We start from the raw sequence: 25,837 nt of genomic DNA on the forward strand, positions 1-25,837 counted from the left end.
ATTTAACAGATGTGTGAAACAGACTTAATTATATTATCTACATAGTAAAAGTGCAAGGGGCTAAAACTTTTATGACAATCTTACCACAGGGACAACCCTGAAGGTAAATTCATTTCAGTTCTCTGTTAGGGCAGTATTTCTAAACTACAGCTGAGATCTGAGCACTTTTACAGGAACACACTCAAAAGTCAAAACATCAGTTACCACTAGCTTCTCTCAGGAATTATATATAGCAAATTTAGCTTGTGGTTATTGCTCAACAGAAATTCTGCCAGATGCTGAAGCAGTTGATGGATTTCACAAAGTTCTGTCGCCTTCAAGGCCACCCTGCCTACCCTGCCAGCAGCCTCCCTCCTTGGGCACCTCTACCCCATGCAGCTGGGCTCCTCAGACCACAATTGTTTTGTTTGCATTCGTAAAGACTGGAGAGCACACATTCCTTCCACTTGCTTTTATCACAAGCTCCAGACCAATGGAATTAAACATTTTATAAGCCAAACTGCATTTTGGAGAGATATTTCTGAACTCAGAGACCTAAAGTTAGTGTAACTTTATTACTTTTTATACGCAGGCAATGGAAGCTCATGGATTTCCAGACATGCACAGCTTTTCTAGCTCCTTTTTCTTATGTCTGCAGTTCCACTGCACCTCCGAAATTACTCCAACTTTTTCCCCTTGTGGAAGTCAGGGCTGAATTTCAGGTGAGATTGATAAAATTACTCCTTTAACAACTTTTTGGAAAACCATTAAACTAAAATAGAGAAAAAGAAGTAACGGAATCTTCAAACTACACACAACCATTTCCTGGTGCATGTCACCTGGAAGAGGAAGAGCAAGCCTATCTCTCTGCATTTGGCTGGGAAGTCTCAGAAAGACTAAAGCAAGTGTTCTGGCTCAGGCCCGTCTCTACTTCTACAGCAGTCCGTCTCATGATTTCAGCTACTGTGTTTACAGACACACCTTACAAATCCTTTCACATCTGTTTTTGTCTTGCTGCCTTCATTCCCTGTTCTCATCCTGGTGTTCAGCAGTCTTTCCCTTCACGTATTTCAGCCAAGGATGCCGATTTCCTCCTCTCATTCTGTCCCACAGGCTGCTCCGGTACAGAAACACCTTCTCTGATGCACTTAGGTCAGCTTCTTTCCTTCTAGCACTCCTTGAGAGCCACCTCCCAGAAGCGTTTCACAAAGCAGCATGCCAGTGATAATGAGGCTGCTGGTGGTACGGGACACTCGACCGCACTTCTTCCTTTTCTGCACCGGTTCACATGAATATGCTTATGCCCTAACACACTAAAGCATTAAACCTGCAGTACCAGTAAGCTTCTCTACTCTAAGCACCCATTTATTGGCCACAATTCTGCCCTGACCCAGCACTCCTCCTTTATTCTCTCCATCCTCTAAATGCTCCAGCAATTCTGCCTCTATGTTCCTATTCCTTGTCCCACCCCTCCACCCTTCCATAGCATTTTTAAAGGATTTTACTTTCAGATCAGCTCACTCTTTCCCTCCCTGGAAGGCAGAGCATAAGGACAAATGAACATTGATCATGCCCCATTCACCTCATTCTTCGTTCCTGTACCAGGAGCCAATTTGTTACCTGCATCCAGGAGAACCTACTACTGCAAAAGCATGTAGAGGCTCTGGCGTACAGGATGAGAACTTTTGGTGAAGTCAGAAGCCAAGTTTCTATCATATGTGTGGGAAGTACTCTAGATCTTACAACTTAGTCAAATTGTCAGTGTTCAAGGGGTGGCAAAAGGCACAGTCTGGTATAAGACTTGGATGTGCCTAAATATAAAGCCCCCATTCCAGCGTATGGAAAGACTACATCTTCTTCTTGAAAGAATCATATGCTTCTTATTTTTACTTTTAACACAGACAAAACAACCTCTTGCCTTCTCCCTCCAGGCCCTCGCCAAAACAGCTGTCATAACGTTCCATAAAAATTCAGCTTCAGCACACCTCCTACATAGGCATTTTCAGCCCAAATGGTTAAAAGACTGGTTATTAGTAGGTGGAAATAAAATTTTCTAATGGAAGTCAAGCCAGCAATTGTCCTCACACAACTGGTGCAGTCCATGTTTGTATGGCTGCTCCCCTCCCTGCCCTCTGGGACTGCATGCTCCTTGGTCCAGTTGCTGGCTGCATGTTCCTGAAGGCAGCAAAAAGCTGATTTGCTCCTGGCGTCTGTGGGGTGAGCACTCTTTAACAACAACTGCAACACTTATGAGGTACAGCTTGGTAAGCACACAGTACTCCTGCATGTGCTCCAGATTAAGCTGTAGTCAGCTTAATGAGAGACTAAATTGATGAGTGCTACTTCCTTCACTTGTCCATTAAGATAAGTACAGCACATGGACATTTCAACCCATCAAAGACAAGAAAATGCATTAATTTTGGTTTTCTTAGAGCTGTTAATAAATCTGACACTGTCTGGCAGTTTTCTTCATTTCCTACCATTTGACAGATACTGTGATCACAAGTCACAGAAGATGTTTTTCCTCTGAAATTATCACTCTGGTAATACAAGCCAGAAGGAAACTTTATCAAGATACCAAGAAGCTGGGTATCATTTTTATTTTTAACTTATGTGGCTGGTTTGTGAATATCTCAAAGTGATAAAAAAATAAATTCCATCCTGTACTATTAAAAATACATTCACACACATTACAAATTACTGTATTACAGCAAATAACCACACTTTGTACTTATTAGTAACACAGAATCAGCCTGGCATTACTTACACCCCTTTACTGCAAGAATGCCTGCAACCATTTCCTTCCCCTTTCTCTCTCTCAAATTGACATTTGTAGGGAATCAAGAAAAATCTTCCTTAATAATTTTTCATTACTAATGGCTTTTTTTGGTATGTGTACTTGGGAGGAGGGAAGGCAAAGGGCAGGAAAAAGCAGCTTTAAGTGCTCTACAAATGATCCTCCTGAATCTAGGCCTCATAAATCCTATCAAATGTTATATTTCATCAATAGTCTGGAAAAGCTTTTTTCTCTGCAATGATGAAGCCTGGCTTTAAAATTTATGGTTTCATTTTAGAAATGGACTATAAAAAGAGTCTGACTTAGCTGTCTATCAACTGTAGCTGGCATTAGCAAGTTAGGTGTGGACTCTCAAAGTGTTATATGAATTTTTTATTATACATGTACATTCATACATATAGAGATATATGAGACCATGTATATCAATGTGGGTTTGTGAATGCTTAAGTTCACAGACGGCTTTTTAAATATTGTCTTAAAAAAGCATTTCCATCCAATGCAAGAGGAGCTCAGATATTCAGCAGATTAGACTGTAAAGTGATAAAAGTGTCCAGACCAGAGTTGGTTCAAAGATCTGCAGCAACATGAGCAAATTTCATTTTGCTACCGAATGATGAAGATAAAGTAGTTTATTTTGTTCTCATTCTTGGGGTAGTAAAATGTAATTTAGCAATGTCAGAGCAAGTTTCAGGGGGAGGCGGGGAAGATTTCAATAGGGTGTGTAGGAAAAAAAGGGGGAGAACGGCAGGAAGGGACCAAAAAATGTTAGGTGGAAAACAGTGACAGACTGATGGATTTGGGATGGGGGACTGCAGAGCTTCTTTACCTCTCATATGGAGAGGGAGAGTCTTCTCTGTGTCTGTGCAACTTTCTGCCTCTACTCCATTCCACAAGCCCTGGTAAAAATTCTGCCTTCCCAGAGCTCCTACTTGCTCTCCTACACTTCTTGGCAATATGGCTCCTGTTCTTCTTGGTGCAGCTACTGATTGGAGCCATGTGGGTGCCACAGCTGTCTCTTACAAGCCCAAAAGCTTCCTCTGGCAGCCACAACAGCAGCTTCCTTGGAGGAGACAGTCTGTGTGTGCTGCTGAAACACCCACTCCTCCCTCCAGAGCTGGAGGTCTGCAGCCAGTTACTACTACTTAGTTCTTTTTAAGCTTAAAAGCAGTCTCAAAAGTAATACTTCTAATAGAAGCATTATTTGACCCCCAAATCCTCATGCTTGAAAAAGCAAACCATGCTCAAAATAAAAAACAGATAAACAAAGTGACACAGCTGCACCCAGAGAAAGTGAAGCTCCACTCTGAATGTGGGGGAGCCCATCTCTCTCCATCTGGTACAGAAGAACCTAGTTTCCTAACTCAGACAATTAATAATGTATTACATGAAAACAGGAAATCAGATCATGCTGTTGAGGCATTATATGAACTAAAGAGAAGAGCAGTTAATCTAAGTCTCATGTGGGATGGTTATTCTCGTGTGTTGCCACTGCTCCTGCTGAGTCTGGCTGTAACATCAGTTTTAGTGGCAACACACAGAGAAACCTGAAAGGCCTGCTGCTCGTTATGAAACAAGGGAAAATCTCAGCCTGGGGAACATGGTGGAAGCTGACAAGTGAATACTGCAGAAATGGTTGGAGGAGAGCAGTTAATGGTAAAAGCATTCTGAGTCAAGACCAAGAAAACAAATTTCTTCTTCTATTGCCTCTATTTCTTAACACAAACAAGATGAATAAATAAAAGAAACCCAGCACTGATGCAGAGAGTGTGTGTACCGTGGCCTCAGACCACTCCTCAAATTCCCTGTTGGGAGGATATTTGTCAAGGTTCCTGTTGTCAGCTCCACTGGGGAGAGCGGAAGGAGGTACTGCACTAACACAGGGCAGGACCCCAACTGCAGGTCCTCTAGTACCCCTGCCACAGGAGCCTCTTCTGAGTGCTGAAGGGAGCTGGCTCTGCTCACTTGGTCAGCAGTGGCACACTCTAGCAAGAGATAAACACTCACTTGGTATTTGAAGCAGGGGAACAGGCTGGGGAAATACCACACAACCACACTTGCAAATCAAAATGTGTTCCACTTCTAGTGTTGTTTCAACTGTAAGCCTACAAAATACATCGTGCTAATGTCAGTTTATGGAAATAAGAGATGAAAATGCCTTATTTCCACAAAAAGGTATTTGTATCAACAAATCAATTTGTATCAAACCTCGATCTACAGACAGCGCATCTCTGGAATTCTACATTTTTTACTGCAAGCAGCATATAGCAGCATCATATCAGAAGAGCACAAGTTACTTAAAAAAAGAAAAAATCTCAAAATGTTTCAGATTCATTCAAGTTAATACCATTTAAAAATTAAATTCAGGGCATGAAAACACTGTGGACTTGAAAGTGTCTTTGAGCACAAACACTCTCATCTAACAGCACATCAAGAATATTTCTAGCAGGATATCTTTTCCTATAGATGTCCTGTATGTTTTTCCTTAAAGGTTTCAAAACAATCAAGAAATTCAGCTTTTCCTGTAACTCTTGGATTTTTTCAAACCTGAATTAACTTTTCTATACACAAACACATTTTTGCCAGTCTGCACGATAAACTCTTGGCACTGCCCAAATCCTTCTATTTTTCTCTTTAAAAAAATCTCATGTGATTTCTACCCCCTCCTTTCCCCATTCCCTGCAAAGGATACATTTTTAGTTTTGTTATTCCCTCTTCTTTCTTTGCCTCCTTATTTCCCCACCTTTTCCCTGAGACGTATCTCACCCACTTTTTTCTTCCTATTTTGCTTGAGCTCTTCTGCAACCCTGACCTGTTTGCAAAGAAAACCCCACAGTAACCAGAATTCGTCATCATCAATGGATTTTCAGTGACATGCATTCTATTTGCTCAAATAATAGCTCCATATATTGCCTTTGAAATGTGGGTGTGACCATTACTTAAGGATATTCTCAAGAGTCAGTAATTGCCATTGCTGTGGGAAGTTTGCTTTGTGTTTTGAAAGCAGATCTGTAGAAAGTAAGCTTTGAAGTTCTTTTTGGATGGCACTGTGCTCTCAGAAAGAGTCTAATATCAATATCAGCACATCACCTTGTCCATTTGCTAGATGGAGTGCAGGGGAAGAACAGGGGTACCCTGCCTCTGAAAGGTCAGGAAAACACATGAGGATAAAGATTTTTCAAAATTCTGTAGTGAGGACCAGGCTCAACCACATAGGCTAGAGTGGCCTCACTCCAGATTCTGACAGGTATCTTCCGTACTTCCAAATAGTTTTGAGACAGCCTTCAAACCTTCCAAGACCACTGCACTAACACCTACAGTCAAAATACCACTGCAAATCCATGTCAGAGAACTCTCCTTGCAATAGGCTCTATACAGTTGTGTATTAAAAGAGACAGCCCTGTTCCCACACACAGCAGAATGACAGAAACAGTAAAAGCAGGTGGGGGAGCACAAGCTAAAATGGAAACAATACTGGTCTGCAGGATGCCTGCCAGCGACGCTTGGTGTTTTAGGAAGGAGGCAAATGCAACATGCCTAAGAAGGCTGGCTGCAAAGACTGTTTCACTGACTACAGACAGACAGTATACCATGTTTTTGATTTAAAAGAACTAAGAATTTGATAGAGCTGTGGGACAAATAGGATGAAGCTGCTTTGGTAACAGGTAACTGCAAAAAAATGTGTAAAGAATACCTGTGAGAACGCAGCTTCCAAAATTACTATTTCCAGTGTAGGATAAATGTCCATCCACTTCTCTAATCCTCAGCTTTATAAGATTGCCAATTGAGCACAAACATGGATCACAGCTTCCATTCCTGAAGCAGGAGAGAGATGGATATGCTGTATCCAGTCCAGCTCTGTACATCTGTCCCACCTGGAGAGAGGAGAGATTGTTTCCACTTGCTGTATGTGGCCAATGTTCAAAACTCCATAGATGCACATTATTACTGACCCAAGCACAGTGCCCACAAGATTTTTCATTCCATTATTTTTCTCCATTCAAGTGTATTCTCCATCAATACAAAAAATTACCCACTTCCTCCCTCACCCTAATTCACTGCTCCTCATGGCGTAAGATTGATTCACGAATATACTACATTTACAGGCAAAAGTAGGAACACAGAAATCCTCTCCCCATCATGTTCCTCCCCAGAGCAAGTTCTGTAGATTCCACATTCAATAGGTGTCTCCCCTCCTTCCTCTGGTCCTACCACCCAACCCCAGCTGCAGCAGTGAAGATACCTAAAGGACTCAGGCAGCTGGAGAAAATGCAAGACCCTAGCTCTCAGGCTTCATCTGTGTTTCACTCCCAATCACACATCTGGATTTGACAAAGTCATGCTTATCAGATAGATCTGCTATCTGTGGTGTGGTGCAGAATTAGGTCAGAAGAGCACTTTGCCAGCTTGTGTTTTGCTGTTTAATCCTGCACAGAGTCGTTGTGGAGACAGCAATAAAGGACAACTCATCATACTAACCAAATTCTTCGTCCAGTAATCCTGGTCTATTTTCTGACCACGAGAAGAAATAAAACCTGCACGTTACTACTACGTATCTGCATATTCCAATAGCATAAATTTATAGGAATACGACTGAGGCCAGGAGGCAAATTTATTTCATGAAAATATATCATGTTTGAGGGCAAATTGAATGTTATAAAGTCTGAAGAATGGTAGTTCTCAACTTTTCAGCTGTCTTCTTCTCCAATGCTATAGCTGAGTCTTCCAGCCAGCCTCACCAGATGGTCACATTGGCCACCATCAGAATAGCAGTCTGGAAACAAGTGCCCTACAGCCTTGCCTTAGCATCTTGGCTGAAACACACTCTGAGGCAGCAGTTCTGTACTCACAGTTCAGAGATATTCCTAGTGCACTTGCTTAAGAATTCCTGAAATTTGTGAAGAGATTAAAGCCAAACTTCTGGTCCCATGGAGGTCAGGGAAAACAACAGAATGTTGGTTACTAGCTTTTAAATGTTAATCATCGTCGCTACTCACACCTAAAACCTCATTACACTAAAAACAATCCCTCCCCACACAACTGCTTCAAAATATCATAATAAAAAAGACTTTTTTGTCCTAAGGAGTAGGTAAGTTCAGCTGCAGAGGATTCCAGCACCTACATACAATTTTTTGTTTCATGGAGGCTGTGCAACCATTCCTCTTCTTACATACAACTGTGCAAATCAGCATGTTAGTGATGCTTTTGCTAAGAGGGTTTGACAACAATAGAGAGTCTCCAGCCTGCTAAATAAGAAGTGACAACTCCATTTGAAAGCTGTCTCTGGATGTGTTTTATGTGCAGAAATTATCTGTGACAGTTCAGATCAAAATAGAGTTTTCATTTCATGTGGGAGGTAAATGGACGATAGAATAGGTTACTTTAAATGCTGTAGTCTAGTCCAATTAATGTTTCAGACTTCCTTTTTTTTTTTTTTTTTGGTATGGATTTCTTCTGTATTCTATGCTTTAAACTTTAGGGTAAAAAAATTTAAAAACTAATTTTGTCAATAGCATGATGCAAAGAACAAGCCAAAAGGTAATAAAAGTATTTAACAAAACCATTCATGCAGAATTATGGCAAAAAAGCTCAAGTTACAGTAATCTGGCTGTGGAGCTAGTAAGTATAAAACAAAAAAGAAAACATCACTTCGTCATTCTTTCAAGGAGAACTAGGCAGGGGAATCATTTCCAATTTCCCACCTCAGTCAACAGAAATCTTACCACTTACTTTGATGGAAGAAGGACTCAACCATCAGTCTTCCTTCTGAGCAGGAGATACAAAGCTACATGCTATTATTTGCTTTTCAGATTGTGCAACATAAATTTGCAATTTCTAGCTTATGTAACTATATCAATGACACAATTTGTACTATAAAAAAATGTCAGATCCAAGATATTGCTTTGGCCTCTGATGCAAGGTTGCAGATTTTCATATTGTCCAGAACATCATTCCTCCGCATTTGTTGTTTGGTTTTTTTTTTTCCCCCATGTACTGTGGTAAATGCTGCATATACAATGACTATCAGGTGTTACTACCTACATCTACAGAAATGAAGTATCCATTACCAAATTCATGTAAGTGTTTACCTAAATTCAGATGTCAACTATTACCTTTTTTCCCTAGTAAATATACATTCACATTTGTTATCTCTAAATCTATCAGTTGTTTCCTGACCCGTTTTAAAGAGACGTGTTTTCCTAAAGGTCTGGAGCCATGGCTGTTACTCAAGCACAACAGTGGCTGTCATGTAGGACTGAAAGGAGCTGTGCTGATTCTGTGTCTGTGGCTTCCTAACTATCTTTTCAGAAAGTCAATGGGGAAACCAATAGTTCATACATGCAAGTACTAAGTATTGTTAGTAGAAAAGCTACAGACCCACAAGTGAGTGATCTCATCCCAAACAACAGCCCATGAATGTTACATAATTTCTTTTGTTTATGCCACACTTTAAACAACACATATTTTGAATCTTTTCTGAGAAGCAGCATTTTTCTTGGCATAGTTTTCAATTTCCACCCACTTGGAAGAGCAGTTGTTGATGTGTGTAATTTCTTGATCTTGGGAATACAGACAACTTTTAGAAAGCATTTAAGGTTCCATGGGCATAACAGAAGAACAGACCTCAACTATAAATGCACTGAGCTAGTAGAAACATTAATAGAGACAAAGCATTCAGAAGATATGAGACTTCAGTATCTCTAATAGCCAAAACCTGAATACTGATCATCTTACTCCTCAGAGGCAGGTCTTTACACAAAAGAGAAATTAACATCTATCTACGCAATTGAATCTTGAAAAGAAAAACAACAGAACAATGAAGCTGCTCAGACATCTGGTATATTTGCCATAGCTAACAGCAATGAGATAGTGGGCAGAGTGCAGATTAAAGGCGGTAGAGGTATGCAGGAATAGTGTTAATCACTTCAGAAGCCAGAGAAACATGTAAAAATCCACCAGAATAATGACTCTAAATTTTGGGAGGAATTCTCAAGTGCTTATATTTAGACTGACCATCTATTTGTAGCAGCGCTCAAAGAAAGAGAATTAGGCTTCTGCCTATTCAGTTTTGGAACCAGAACATGTCACTGAATGCAAGAGACTTTTCAAGCTCTGTAGCAAAGAGGTCAAAGCATCACCACTGATGCAGACAGTGGTATTTACAGAGAAAAGGATGAAAAGATAAATCCCTTCCCCCTCAGATCCCTTTACTCTCCCTCTCTGAAGCAGCTGCTGCTTAAATATTGCCATTGTATACAGAGGCACAAAATAATTGCCTCCTGCTTTCTTTCAAATAAGGCACATGAACAGCAGATGATGTTAAGGAAGAAAACTACATTTTATTCAGGTGAAGGACTGTCTGCTTGTAATTCATGTACTAATAATCAATAATAATTAGGAACAGGTTTACTGCTCTGATGCTTTTCCCCAACCCTCCTCTACAACTTCTCACCTCTTGGTCACTTTATGGAAGCATTTGCTGGTATGTAACACAGGGTCTCCAGCTATAGAAGGCCTCCTCCATCATAACCCGAGAGCAGAGCAGAAGCAAACCATCTCCCCTGGTTATCAGAACGCTTAAAGCACACAAGAGCTCAATTAAAGCAGCCCTTTCAGACAATTATTGTGCATTATGGTGACGCAGGCACAGAAAATAGATGCCCTGTCCTCATGGCAAGAAAGATCATATTTTGAATGTGTTTTCATCCCTCAGAAGGTTTGTCATTGCTTACTTTTCAATTGCCAGGCCACGTACAATTGGATTAGAAATATGTTCTGTGCTTAAACTTAAAGGCCAGTCCAAAATAATTGTTTTCTATGCTTTTTATGTAAATACCATAATGATCATTTGTGGCTTATTCCCATTTACAAAGTAAGAACCATATCCAGGACTAAGTAGGCACCAAGGTCTAAGGACAGAAGTGCTTATAACAGATAAACTCCACAGCTGAAGGGCATGTTCTAGCTAATACTGGTTTGAGAAGAAATGCCCCTAATATACTACTAAGATGAAAAAATTATTTAAGTTTTTAACTGAATGAAGAAATTAAGTCACAAAAATCTGTCAAAGACTGACTGATAAGGACTTGTTTGAAGTGTTAAAGCATTAGTTGGCTCTTCTCATTTCTCCTTACTGCTTCCAAGTCACTGGAGGGAAGAGGCTAACAACCCACAGAGTGCAGATTCAGCAAAGGACTGTGACACTGCAAAACTGTCACACTGACCTACTGGGACACAAGTAGGAAACTAGAGAGAAACACAAAGGGTAAAAATAAATTAAGAGGACATTTATAGCTCTAAAGTATGTTATATTTATTTAATTTTTACCACTTTACCGTTTTCGACAGGCATCTCACTCTCCTCTTGCATTTTTTTTTATTATGAGTTGTGTTGTGTTAGAGTTTTTTGCCATTTCAGCTTGGTGGAATGGAAAAATTGAAGGCAGTTACCTGTTTTGCAGGCAAATGGAAAGTATAAAATATTTCATTGAATCACTTCCCACTGCCTACAGAGATCAAGGTCAAGTAAGAGATAAAAGGAGGTAACCAACACGATTACTTCAAGAACTGGGTTTGTCACTTTCCTCTGTCCTAATGAGAGACCTCACATTCTTCCAGATACAGGCAACAATGTAGTTTAAGACCAGTTATTAATTTAATTTTCTATGACAGTCTAACGTCGCTCTTCACAAAATAATCACAATTCTCTTAGACCATCCCAAGGTGAGTAACAATACCTTGATCAGTGTCAACAAATGCTCAGCTGCTGCATGGCCTGTCAGGGAAATTGCTCCTTAGCCAGAGTACCTGTGGACTTCATACAGTGCCAGGCCTCCTTGTGAAAATGTAACCAACTTAAAAAATATACCAACTTAACTGCGTCAGAAGACCTGAGATGATGAAGCAATAAACTAATTCTTAGCTTTCTATGACCCTTGGATTACTGTTTGTGCCAGTGACTTGTGATCATGTATTGAAAAATAGCATATTTTAGACTTTGTTATTGACTGTATAATCTGCACAGCTGTCAGACAATCACAATTATTCCTCTTTTTATTCAGTGTCCTGTTGCCTATTAAGCTATTTCCTTCACATCTTGTCAGTCTTCCCATTTTTTTTCCTAGCACAATATTGAGTGATTTTCAGCATTTCAAACAACATCAATTCTTACTATTTTCTGTTAATTGAAACACCTGGTTCATGCTTCTGTCTATGATTGCTGCCAGCAATGCTGCTTACTAAGTGCTTGGGTAACCTTTCCTCACCAGCATCCTCACACAAACAGGGAGCAAAATCCTGGATTCTTTTTAGAAGCAAAATCCTGGACTCTTTATCCTGATATGAGATGCTTGAACCCTCCATAAGAAGGTTTCCATGGACTCATTCTGAGGTCAGATCTGTGGCACTGTTAGATCTTCTACTATTAGATCTTATGTTGAGAACTAAGTTCATCATAGTAACAGAAGAATTAAGATTAGCAGAAAACTCTTGAAGATCTGCCAGTGTAAACTGCAGGTAAACGGTACTGCAGAAACATCAGTGTATGGCAATTCCCTATTACATCTTATGGATGTGTAGAGACTACAACTGTAAGGTTTCCACTATGCATTTAAGCTGCATGAGTACAACACAGATCTGAGCACTTTGCTTGGACATGAGCAGTCACACCAGAAAACACTACCATTGCTCCTATTCAGGCAGCATAACTTGGCAATGCTGGTAGGTCCGAAATGTGCCCTATAGTTCTCTCTGCTGCTGTCATTTCAATTGGTGTAAGAATTTTCCCTGGTGCACTGAAAAAAACAATTCAGAATTTATTTTGAGGATGTAAGAGAAAATGTGGGATGCTGCTTGAAGACTCTCAGGATTCAATTACGCTCCTCACTGCTTAATAAGGATGGGAGGTGGGCATTGTTTTACCTGTAGCCCAGAGGAACCTGTTAGTACAGGCCCCACTGACCTTGGATAACCTCAAATAGGAGTGAAGACACTGAAAACATTTCTCATGGCTCCAGTCAGTCTATGATCATTTTCCCCATCACATCTAAGACTTACTTCTCCATCCTTACTAGACAGATATCACTGTTCTCTTAACTGGAGCTACTCAGAATTTTGAAGCAGTTCAATGATAACCCTTTTTACCCCTCTTCCAAACTTAATCCCTTGGCCATTACTTTTGGATTTCTGGGAAACAATTCTTTGTGTCCCACTAAACTTTGACTAGTTTTTAAAAATAATTTGACCAGAAGCCACTAATTTATCTTAACAAAGTCATTAGGACAGAACTTGTTGTGACCTCATGGCATCACCTGCAGTCTGAAGATATGTATGGCCATACACATGGGCCGGTCTGTGCTCCTCATGTCCTACCTCTCCCACCTTCAAGAAGGAGATTCATAGAATGTACAGAGTTAAAAACCCAGCACAATAAAATGTCATATCCTCATGTACTGATCAGATTTACTAAACCAATATTATCTCTATAATGAAAGAAAGAATCCCTTTCTTCCAGTTAACTAGTAGCAGCTAGGAAATAACTTAGGAGGGGACTTTTTGAAAATCATACTTTTGGGTAGAGTGTGAACTCCCTGAAGTCAGCAGTGTAGAATCATTTGATGCTGGGCTGTACAGCAAATCTTGCACAGGCTCACATGGGCTTTCTCTGGAACTACTTGCATACCCAGAAGCTAGGAGATCATAAGGCAAAATGACTATGTCAAGAATCTGGGGGAAAACCAGCAGACAGCAAACCAGGACAGATCCGGAATGGGACTGAGAGAAAGGGAAAACAAAACACCAAGCAGTTTCTCAGCAAAGGACTTCTTGGAATACAAACCATACAACTGTGAGCAGCATAATGACCTGCTTGCTGTTTCTCTTCAGTCAGGGAAATGTGGCAAGGTTACCATCACTCATTTAACCAGAATTGCAGTACAGAATAAACCTGCCTGAAAATATAGTACTTTTTTTTTTTTTAGCTATGGCAACTCTTCAAGGCTGATGGTCAAAGACACTACTTCTGATGAAAGACACCATAGAGCAATGGAAAGCTGGGCATTTTGAAACCCTAGAGCATATAAAGTACATTGGGTTACTGGAAAGCAGTGGGAAAACAGAACCACATAAGATTTAACTATGTCCCTTACACTATAATTAAAATAAGATTTAGCAATTTCATTTAAGATTACCAAATTCTCAGAGGAAACGCATTTCTCTCTGTACTGCTAGCAGAGAACTATTAATTAGGAAGAAGAAAACAGAGCATGATGCTATATCTACCCATCCACACTGTGTATCCAGTAAGGCAGTCAAGGAACTTCTACTGTTTGCCTGCTAAATGGAAATACCACACGCTATTAGGGTTTGCACATTAAGTATGGAAGTGACCGGGTTATAAACAAGATTTTTAACAGCTTCTCTTTTTTAAACAACTCTGCCTTTAATTAATCTTCAGCCATTAACCATTCATTTAAAATGGCACTTCGAAAATCTTAATTTTGCACATTATCGAAAGGTTCACAAATAGCTATTTACAAGCAGAAGTGTAACGATCTTCCTCTCTCTTTCTTGGAACTTACCAGCCTAAAAATCACTTCTGGCTTCTTAATTAACCACACACACATATTAGCATTTAAAATTAAATGGTGTTTTGTTAAAAAAAAAATATATTGTGCAGAGAAAAGTTAATACATATACACACCTTAATCTGCTACTGATTAAAGGAGCAAGTATGAAGTTCTGGTCGAACAACACACTGCATAAAACAAAATTTAGCATCTCTTGCTCACACTAGGAAATACACTATGGCAGGAATGCATGCATGGCCATATGATTTCATTCCAGCTGCATGGACGATCTCATTTTGTCTTTATTTGTACATTTAAGAGGCTGACAACACCATCTGTATTTCACTCTGTATTTTTGGTATGGTCTCATCTTCCAGAAACAGACCTGCTCTTTCTCCAGGGATCTTTTGCATTTGCATCCAAACGACTGAAAGAATGGGGCATTACCAATAAAGAGGCAGAATTAATGTAAAATAATTCCATGCAGTAATATATCATATAAGAAAAGACAGGGCTGGAGGGGAAAAAAAAAAAGAAAACCAAAACCAAGCTGAATGCTTAACACAGCTGCCAAAACTCAGGCTCACTAGTATCTGCAGCAGGACAGTCACAAGGGAGTTGTGGGAGTGCAGTATATAAAATTTTACACATCCGTCAATAAGTGAGGTGATCCAAATGCAAACCTTAGCAGGCAGGATGCATGCAGGCAGATTTGTGACTATTCCTGACAGAATGTATTTCTCCTGAAGAATGCATGGCCTTAACAAGCATGTACACATTACATGGCAGCAGCCCCTCTGCTTTGGTTAAAGTTTGACAACTTTCCTCTGTTCAGACACACTACAAAATGCTCAGGATCACCCAAGTTTCACAAGATCTGGGGTTTCCACGACAAGCAAAAAATAGGACCAGGGTCCCAAAGTTGGAAGGATCTCAGTGGGGGGTTCCTGGGCACTAGCACTTTGAACTCTGTCTGTAAAGTAATTTTTCTTGAATGCTACCAGTAGATTTTTTTTTTATTTATTTATAAGGGGGATTAAAGTCAAGGTTCATTTAATCATGTTCCAGGAGGTCCAGTTACTCAACATTTTTCCTAGCTAGCACAGTGAGTCTGCAACACTAATTTGTCCCTTCTGAGGAAGAAAATTGCAAGTAGTACCAGCAGCAAAAACTACAATACAAGCATAACTCCAATGGCACAACATACACTCCTATGAAATTGGTGGCCAAAGAGGTTTCTGAAATGCCCTGGTTCCATGGGCAGGACAGCAATACTTAGAGCCCCCAGGAACCACCAAAATTCTGTTGTACTTGCCAATGCCAGCAGAAATCTACCAGCCAGGAATGACAGGAAGTTGCCAAATATTATGTTTCTGGTTTCAACATTATGGGGAACAGTGACCGGATTGCAGCCAAAGGTTCAGAAGGCCCTGTAATATGTCTCAGAAAGAATAAATTCCAGAGAAATCAGAGGAGAGTCTCAGGGGATGTAGAGTAGTATAGGGCAGGACAACCACATAGATATTTTTAGGACTGCAAGCAGAAGAGGCTATATGTGAAGAAAGTACATGCATTGCTTGTACTTGTCACACTTTGTAAATTGAAATATTCCAATGCGTGACCATAATTCTCCTTCTACTGGAACACAAGACACCACGGCAAAGGGTACATAGATATTACACAGCCCTATTCAATTTCTACCTTGCCTCCATGATACCCATCTCTAAGAATTATTATTCCTCAGTAAAGGGCCATCTACTCCTACAGCTTTTGCTAGTCAGTGATAGAAAGTTATGTGAATGGACATGCAATGAGTGATGCCCACAGTAGCTTGGACTGAGAATAAGAAAACTTCAGTTTCTGGCTTATAAGACATGTAGGCCTAAGCAAAATGCCTGAACAAGCCTAAATTGCCCTTTTTGAACAAAGGCTTTTCTGTGCACTTCTGGACTCCTATGGCCTGGCATTGAGCAGGGCAGGAACAATGCACATGTGCCCAAAAGGCAAGCATTTAGCCTGCTTTGTAGTAAATAATGCTCCCTTTCCTAAATTTCAAAACTCAGTACTTTACATATAGCCTACATTTGCCATTTGATTTCCCAGAACACACACAGCAATTTTTTCCTTTAATCTTTTCCATGGAGAGACAGATTGCTCAATGCCCTGCCCCTCTCTGTCATGACTTTGTCAAGATCTGAGGGTTGGACATGAGAGACAGAGTCAGGGTTGCACAGAAGGATGGTTTTCATTTCCCTGTTTTCAACTTTGTGAGTTACTAGATTATATACTAAGGAAGAGTGCAAGTTTCCATAAGGAGACTTTCACCCTGAAATAAGGAAGATCCACTTTTCAGTTTATTAATTAACATTGTTAAGTAGAAGATCTTGCACAGTAGGACTCAACATAGCATCTCTAAAACCAGAAAGCTGGATCAGACTTAGGCTTTGGACTCTACTCCTATGTAATAAAACAGTGTTGGGGATTTTATTAGTATTTTTAGAAATCTGCAACAAGACACAGCCCTGAATCTGTTCTTACTAAACAAAGGAAAACTGTATTCATTTTTGTCTGACCAGCATTTTGAAATTCACCAAGATAAGACACGGAGATAAATGAAGATTTACATTTGGCAATGAGTTAGGCATCAGACGTTATGTGTTTCATAGTTCTGGGCTGAGGAAGTAAGTTGAGCAAAGTGTCTAGGACCTTTCTCGAGGTGTACTCGGGAGTGTTTGGATATACTTGACAGCACCATGTTCAAGGAAGGAAAATGCTTATTTGAAATGTGAGAAAGGGTTGCACTGTATGACATGCTTGACATTTAAGTGATAATAGTGTTGTGCATATGCTCTTTTGGCTTTGGTCTGACACCTAGGCTCTGCCATGGTGCAATTTAGTACTGTCATAGTACAGCCTTGATGACTAAACTCAGAGAGATGTGACTTACCACTCGTTTCAGGAACATATGGGCCACAGATCACCCAGCCTCTGCCGCAGGCTGGGGAAACATGGAAAGTCTCAGGCAAAGACTGCAAGTTCTCCAGCTGCACAAGGTGGCTGCGCAGGCTACACCATCCTTTGAGATGCCATTTGCATTACAGAAAATTGTGGCTAATTAAAAAAAATGCTTGATTTACAAAGAAATGTGTGATTTTGCCAGCTAATTTTTTTTTCCACTCTTTTTAACTTAACATTCACGGAATACACGGATCACACTAATGCTTTTGCTATACTCATTAATAAGGACAATTTACATTTATATAGCACCTCTCTTACTTAAGAATTCCAAAGCTTTCAGCAAAACATAAAAAAAAAAATTACATCTATTTCACTGAATATAGTCATTGTTGGAATGAAAATCAACATTTGTGAAGCAGTGCAGAAGAACGTTACACAACAGTTGCAAATAAGACACAAAGCAATTCCCCCAAAAACCAAAAGCAAAGAAACCCCTGAGATGCCAGATGCAAGTGTAGGTAAAGGGGATGTTAGTATACAAACAGCAATGTGAAACAGGTCTGTGTGTGCCCTGGGGAGCAGTGCTCGGGGGTAGCAAACAAACTTCATAATCTTTAAAGCAACACACTTCATACATGTAGAGTCTATTGCTTCTCTGCATTCTGAGGGAGATCTACTAAGAAGAGTGAACCAGGAACACTTGGTGGATTCTCGTGATGAGAAGAGGGAACGTGAGCAAGGGTGTGCCAATAGTGAACAGAAATTATCTGACCACTAAGCTTCTCACTTTACAAATGGCCTATGAATTTTAAAAGGTGCAATTATGTCAATAAATTTTTCTGCAAAAATAACATAAACTTCTAATAAATTTATTTTAAATAAAATTAACTTCTTGTTTCAAATGATGAGTTTCAATTCTCTGTCATAATGACATGTAACTGGAATTCCTAGACCAATATGAAATCATCTATTCTCTCAGTGTTCAAAATCTCCTTCTACTCCAAACCCCATTCCTGTGCAGGCTACCCTAGGTGATCCTGCTTTGGCAGGCGGGGTTGGACCTGATGATGACTGGAGATCCCTTCCAACCTCTAATGTACTGTGATACTGTGATACTTTAGTCACTGTCAAGTCTCCATACACTGTATTACAAGCTGAGAGTCAGAGGTGAGAGAAAAAGCCATCCATCTAAAGTAAAATTAACAGCAAAACTTTAAGAGAGAGCATGCATGCACTAGCAAGGCCAAAGCATGAGCTATTACATGACAAATGTTTTGATAAATGTTCAGTCCTGAAAACACAAAATAACTTTGGTTTGGCTAATAAGTACTCATAATAGCCCTTTCCCATCATTTGGAGGCAGACAAGGTAGTTTTCATACTTGACCCTTGAAAGCAGAATTGGTTTTGTAATTAAGATGTTATCCAGGGATTTTTCTTTCCACATCTCTTTCTTCTTTCTATGCTCCCCCACCAGCACAGAAAAATTTCCTTGCCTGAAGTTGCCACTATACTCAACCACTGCTGGCTGAAACCTCATGACCTATTGCATAAATTCAAATAAAATTAGTCACGTTTTGCACATTTCTGCTGGCAAATTACAACAATCTTTTTGTCTCTGAGAGAAAGACGTAAGAAAATAAACAACCAAAGGCAGCTTAATAAGAATCCCGTATTTACTCATTTTTCCTAATCTGGTTAAATTCAACAAAGTAGAGTTGTTCTGGACTGTTTGTCTTTAGGTATAGAATCAACATGTAACAGCCTCTCAGAGTGACTTCTGATGCCAGGACCAGATATGAAGTAACTTTTCTTGCCTGTTAGATGTTTTGGTTTTATTTTTTCATCGAGTTATCGTGCTATCATGCGATTACAGATAAATCCACACTAAAATCCAGGATCCCCACACTGAATCCAAATCTGGTTGGAATTCCAGTCTTATCCACATAGCAAGTCAAGAGTTCATCCAGTGTAGTTACAACCACAACAGAAGCAATCAGATAGAAGAGGTTAGAGGGAAAGAAAGACTCTAGCATTTCTTTTTGCTGCATGGAAAAACAATGCACAGACCAAATTTCCAAACTGATGGTATTTTTAAAATGTTAAACTAAGAAGTCCTGTTAGAGATGAAATTATGAAGCAACCATCATGACAACATCTTATTACAATTGAGTTATGTCTGCATATATTTTTATTTGAAAAATACACGAACCTGAATCCAGACTCCCTTCTGCTGGGAGTTCCCAGATTTTGGTTTACTGAGTCAGTATGAACTCAGTTTCTGATCTCAGAACAATAGCAAAGAACCTCTGGAGAGCAGGCTGATTTCTGTGACTTCAGTGACAAGCACCTCAAGACTCTCCTAGTAGAGGCAAAGCCTGCTAGATGGCAAAAAGCTGTGATTGCTACCCCTTATTTCACCCTATTGACCTTCACACAAAAGAGGAAGAGTTAATAATATGAAAAAAATTAGCAGTGTCACTATGCTTGGAACAATCTCTGTATTTAGGTGAAAAAGAGGCACTTGGCCCATTCCCCACTACAAACTTGGATTTATGTCAGAAGTGGTTTATTACTATTTATACCAATGACTCAGTAGATGTTTTTAAAGTACTATGATGACACAAACTGAAAACACTCCTATATCTCTGCTCATGTATTTCTCAAAAATTAACAAGTGTGCTATCAGATAGCACAGACTGAGGCTGTGGGGAGACACTACAGATTGTAAAATGAACAATTCCTCAAGTCCCCCACGTCTTACTCTGTCAGCTCTTGTTTTCACATAGACTTGTACATCTTGCCTACATACTCATGTGCTGGTTTGAAAAACCCAACATCAATACATTAACAGCACAACAGTAATGAAGCCTTATGTTCTTTTAGCCCCAAATTCCAGAAGCAACCAGTTTTAAAAGCACCATAATTGTGAGTACATCACCAACTCAAAGGAATTTCTGCTTGCTTTTTAAGTCAGGGAAAAAGTGAACGTCTTTCTTTAATGCTATCAACCTGGAAGCTTGACAGTAAGGATTAAAAATTGCTCTTTCCTTCCCACTTGGTTATTGGAAAGGCTGTGAAAGGCAATCAGTCTTGTGAAGCCAAACTTTGCAGTCTGCATAAAAATGCCATGATTCCCAGTCCTCTCCCCAACCTAATTGAAAGTGCGTAATATCACACAGCTGGGGAAAACTAAACCATAAACATATGCAATGTATCATGCTATCATACAAAACCTGTTACTAATAGGCACTCGATGATCAGCAGGATGGAAAGGGACCTGAAAACAGAAATTATTTTTGCTGCAGGCTAAGAACTTTTCCCAATTGAAAGAGGAAAAAACACTCTCTCAGCAGTGCAGGAATTGGACTGGAGTCAGTTCATTCATTCTGTTTGTGAAATATGGACTTTTTTTCAAACGATTTCTGTTTGACTGCTGCCTTGCTTAGATGCTTCGGGGGTACTGCTGCAGCAAATCATAGCTTTATAGCAGTAAATACAGGGAGATGTTTGGGGCATCTGAATAACACCCCCTACCCTGCCTAGCCCCAGGCTCCCTCCTCAGCAAGCTATCATCGTTCATAATGCCAGGTGGCAATATTACCTGTCACCAGGAGTCTGTGGGTAGTGCTGCTTGTTTATTTTTGCATACAGTCCTTCCAAGTGCTCCCTCTCCACTGGTGCTGAAGGAGAATCACGTGGATATACAAAGGTTTCTGCTACTGCTGGTGATGATGGTCTGTAAATGCTTGCTGGTGGATAAGCCTCTCGGAAATGGTTTACTCTGGCATAATTGGGATCCACCTCATCATCATCAATGTCAGGTCCTCCAGGACCAGCAGAATAATCACTCAAGCCTCTCAGTTGCTTTTGCCGTAACTCATGATGCTTTGCACCAATCCTGTCAACGAAAAAGACAAAAACAAACACACAGTTGGATCTGACAGACACTGACTCAGCACACACAAATTTGGAGCACCAGTCCCAAACCCAACTGCTTCCAGTGCACCATGAAAGTGGTGCCCGATAAAATAAAATGGTGCACGCAGCACTTTTGTTCTTTATCTTTGGCAATCACCTAACTAGCCAAGGTTGGTCATAGTTCTGATAAATAATATCAATGCTGAATGTAGTCTGGCTTTTCACAAGTGTATATGTGCATGTGCGTATGCATGAGCACATACAGTTCTAATTCTACACCCACTCTCCATTTTGCAGATAATATACCTAACCCAATCCAGAAAATTTTTTAGTCAGCAAAATTGTTACTGCTCTTTGGTCACTTGACCCACCTAGATTCTCCTAAATACATTAACTTGTCAAAACTAGATTAGATGTGAATGTAAATGGAGAGATGGCACTGTTGTCTCAAACCAAAGGACCACAGTTAATTTGCTGAAGATTAAATTTATTTTTTTTTTAAATTTTATTTTGGCTACATAAATGGGGAAATCATGCCTTATTATATAGGGGAGAGGGACTAAGTAAAACAGCAAAGAAATTAATAGAAACCTGACAGAGATGAATTGCTACATATAAGTGAATTAAAGACTATTACTGGCAGTACTCCACTGTGATAAAGCCTTAAGTGGTATTACAAAATGCTGCTGCTAATCAGGGCCGTTGTGTAATCTCTTTGGAATAGTAAAACATATTCAGGTAAATTTCAAACTCAGCTGATATTCAATAATGCAACATTCAAGCTGGAGAAGAAATAAAAGAAGCTATAGCAAGGCTCTGTGTGCATGCAACTTCTGCTAACTGTTCAGCTACTCTTCAACACAGCATAATTAAATGCAGTGAGATGGATCTGGCAGAATGCTGACCACAGTATGTAATAAATAGCATTTATAGAAAGTAACAGAGCATGGAGGAAGAAATAAAGAATAGAAGACATACAGAGATGCAGTGCCTGACAGAAGTCAACATTGGCTGTTGACTGTAACTGAAATACAGCAGCACTGTAGAAAGAACAGTATGATTTGTACCACAGGAGAATAACTTAAAAGAGTCTAGCAGTCTTGGTTACCCTACTAAATCATAATAGCCTCAGGATTCTGCTTAGTGAAAAATGAAGATGTGCTGGAGAAAGTGTTTAAAAGGCATGGAGAAAATGGGTCCCTAAATAAATAGATGAGCATACTGGGAGCTTCCAGTCTGACAGGCAGGAATAATTAAATGCAGAATGGGATTCATACTATTTATTTAGTTCCATTAGAATTGTATCATCAAAACAAATGCTAATACTTCTCAAATAATTTGTAGCTAAAAAGGTGCAAAAATAATTCTAATAACAACATGCCTTTCTACACAAGCACTTTCATACACGAGTATGCATCACTCTTGCTTTCCAGTTACCCTTCTCCACTAACTCTGCTGAACATATCTAGACATGATATTAGTTTTTAGCACTTAAAATGTAGAAAATGCAGTCATACTTCACAGTAGGGATGAGCCTGCATATGATCCAGTCCTTGACAGTTGGGAGGGTGCTCAGTAACCATGCTGCCTTCCCTCAGTGAAGCAGATGAGCTGTCTCCTCTCTAGTGCACCCAGGTGTGCCCCACCCTGAGTAATGCATGGGGGTTTTGGGCGCCACAATGTAGGAAAGACATCAGACTGTTATAGAGTGTTTCCAGAGGAGGGTGGCCAAGGTAGTGAAAGGCCTGAAAGGCAAGACTTTGTAAGAATGGCTGAGGTCACTTGTTTGTTCAGCTTGGAGAAGAGATGGTTGAGGGGTGACCTCATCAAAATGCCTCAAGGGGGGCAGCAGAGGAAGAGATGCTGATCTCCTCTCTCTGGTGACCAGTGACAGGACACAAGGGAATAGAATGAAGCTGCATCATGGGAAGTTCAGATTGGACATCAGGAAAAGATACTCCACTGAGAGGGTGGTCAGTCACTGCAACAGGCTTCCCAGGGAAGTGGTCATGGTACTCAGACTGCCAGAGTTCAAGGAGTGTCTGGATGATGCTTTTGGCCATATGACTTTGTTTTAGGTAGTCCTGCAAGGAGCAGGGACCTGATCATCCTCATGGGTCTCTTTCAACTTGAAATATTCTACCATTCTATGAATTTTTTACCATAATCAAGTTCCTGATCTCAGCCCAGTTAGTTTTCTTTAATTTTTCTTAAGATATCATTAAAAATACTCATGAAGGCTCAATATAATTTGCTACAGTAGTTCTTAGGGATGAAAGGATGATGAGAAGAAATAAGCTACAATCTGTCTCAGGTTTCTACACTGAATATTCCTAAAAATTATTAAAAATTTATCCTTTTTCCTTCCCAGAGCTCATTTTCCTAGCACAACCACCTCCTCTTCCACCCTTAACCTTCTCTTCTCTTTTGCTTCACGTTTTACTGCCACACATACTTTCTATTCTGAATTGAAGTGGTGATTTCATTCAGGATGAGCGACTATCTTCAAATGCAACCTCACCTATGATAAGGCAGCATCTTGAAAAAGTTGCAGATTTCAAAATGAACCTTTGGTTATGCACAGAATTCTGACTCTACCCACAAGGGAAATTTTATGGAGGGTACAGCATGGTATCAATATGTAATAAATTCTGTCAGTAAGGCACATATTCTCTCATTTTACTGCCAACTGCACTGGCTTAGCTGGACATGTTCTCTTATTTTACTGCTGACTGTACTGGCTCAGCTGGCTACTGGCTTCTTGGGACAGCGAGAATTTAATTGGCAGAACAACAGGACACAGAACTTATTCTTTGTAAAACTAATGGTGACACTGGCATAGAGCTTGGTAAAAGCCATGCTTTTATTCATAAAGCAATGAACAATGGCATGGAGAGAAACTCAGCCCTGAGAAGCTGTGTATGAAAACAGAAACTAAAAGGCAGCAGTCAGCCTGCATTTCTATGTAAACCACGAGTCATTGCTAGCAAAGGAGTAATAACCAGAGAGCAGCTGAAAGAGTGCAAAGGCTTTCCAAGGGTTTGTGTGCACGGCTAAAAAACAGATTATGCAGCAGGGAGCGGTGGAGGGAGCCAGTTTGCCTATGTTCATGAGTGAAACACCACATTCAACAAAGGAATTTGAGACAAAGTGATCACTTGGTCCATTCACGTGAAAACCAACCAGCCTTTTCAGGTGCTGCAAGAGCACTTGTACTACAAGGATAGGGTGGATTTCCAATGCAGACATCAGTGGAGGAGAGAGGGAGGCCTATACTGCTGCTTTCCATCTTTTACATATACAGGCGCTTCAAGAGAAACTCTCTTGCAGAAGGATTAATATTTTCATGTCCCCCACGGGATTATGTCAGGAACATAGAAACGGAGGCACTATCTTTGTTTTAAAAACATAATAAAAAGAAAAATCACACAACAAACTTAGATCTTGCACCCAATAACTGTCATTTTGGTTGGAGTCCTTGCCTCCAGTTATCATGCTCTTCTACTAAAATGCATGAGATTTTTTTTAGAGTTAATGTGGAAGACAGCAACAGTCAAATGTTCTTAAAAACCTGGGAAATTGTGGAGAGCTTTACACTCAACTAGAGATTTAAAACTCTAAACACAGACTTCAGTGCAGGAATATATCATATGAGGTACAAGCTTCATGGCACACAGTTCCACGTGGTACGATACAGGTAGAAAAACAGAAGGATGCTGCATTTCAAGGAATGGTCTTGTCACACATCAGTGCAGAAGGTATGGCACACACTCCTGTGAAGAGTCACAACACTTTCTTAGAAAATTATGAGCCATAATATTCTTTGGACCAATACAGCACTTAGTCCCTTAGGTACTGAAGACCTATTTGAAAGCAAGGGTAATGCAGCACAGCAGCAGCACGTGAATCTTGCTTTCATGTCTGACAGAGAGAGTAATTTGTCCTGCTATCAATACTGGTATAATTCTGTGCAACAAAAGCTGGAATTAGGTCACCACAATTTTCTTTTGTTCCTGTGAATAAGCCTAGCTTCTTCAACTTCTCCTTCTGAATACAATCTACAATTGCTGCCACTATTACAAGTCGAACTTGCTCAAGAACAATTATTTCTGTTCTATATTATACAGACCAGTCGATAGCAGGTTATGTGAAATTCTTCATGATCAATGGTTTGTCTTTTCAATATGGCTGTCATACTTGCATTAATATTTCTTGTTTCTTTTTTACTTTTCCACACAAATCTATAAAAATTACCAATGATCTCTTTTTAATTTCAATTCAAATCTTCAAATATAGGGAAACAAACCATCAGAGGGTTGTTTTTTCTTTCTATTTACCTGTCCTTCCATACCTTCTCTTGTTTTTCACTTTTGAAGTTTCTCCCTTCTTTTTGTGAAGTTTTAAATAGTCTCACTGTATTTCAGCATCATGTTTTCACCCAGTCTTAAAGTAATCTTTTCTATATCACATCCCTGTAGGTGCCCAGGAATTCTTTACTGAAGTATAAAAAATGGACGTGTTGTTCATTCCATCACTCCTATAATGCTCTGCCAACTCTGCTAAGCAGGCAGCTTCTGCCATCTTCCACTCTAGTTGTTTGCCATTTTTACACCTCCCTCT

At 39.9% G+C, this 25,837-nt stretch overlaps 1 protein-coding gene across 1 annotated transcript in view; it reads right to left on the reverse strand.

The window, feature by feature from the left end:
• Positions 1-25,837, reverse strand: part of PARD3B (par-3 family cell polarity regulator beta) — a 411,926-nt gene that overhangs the window by 56,894 nt on the left and 329,195 nt on the right. Inside the window, exon 20 of the mRNA XM_054381001.1 lies at positions 20,901-21,197. Coding sequence (XP_054236976.1) covers positions 20,901-21,197 — 297 coding nt within the window. The remainder of the gene's footprint in view (positions 1-20,900; positions 21,198-25,837) is intronic.

The sequence above is a fragment of the Indicator indicator genome, chromosome 5, assembly GCF_027791375.1.
Source record: "Indicator indicator isolate 239-I01 chromosome 5, UM_Iind_1.1, whole genome shotgun sequence".
NCBI lineage: Eukaryota > Metazoa > Chordata > Aves > Piciformes > Indicatoridae > Indicator > Indicator indicator.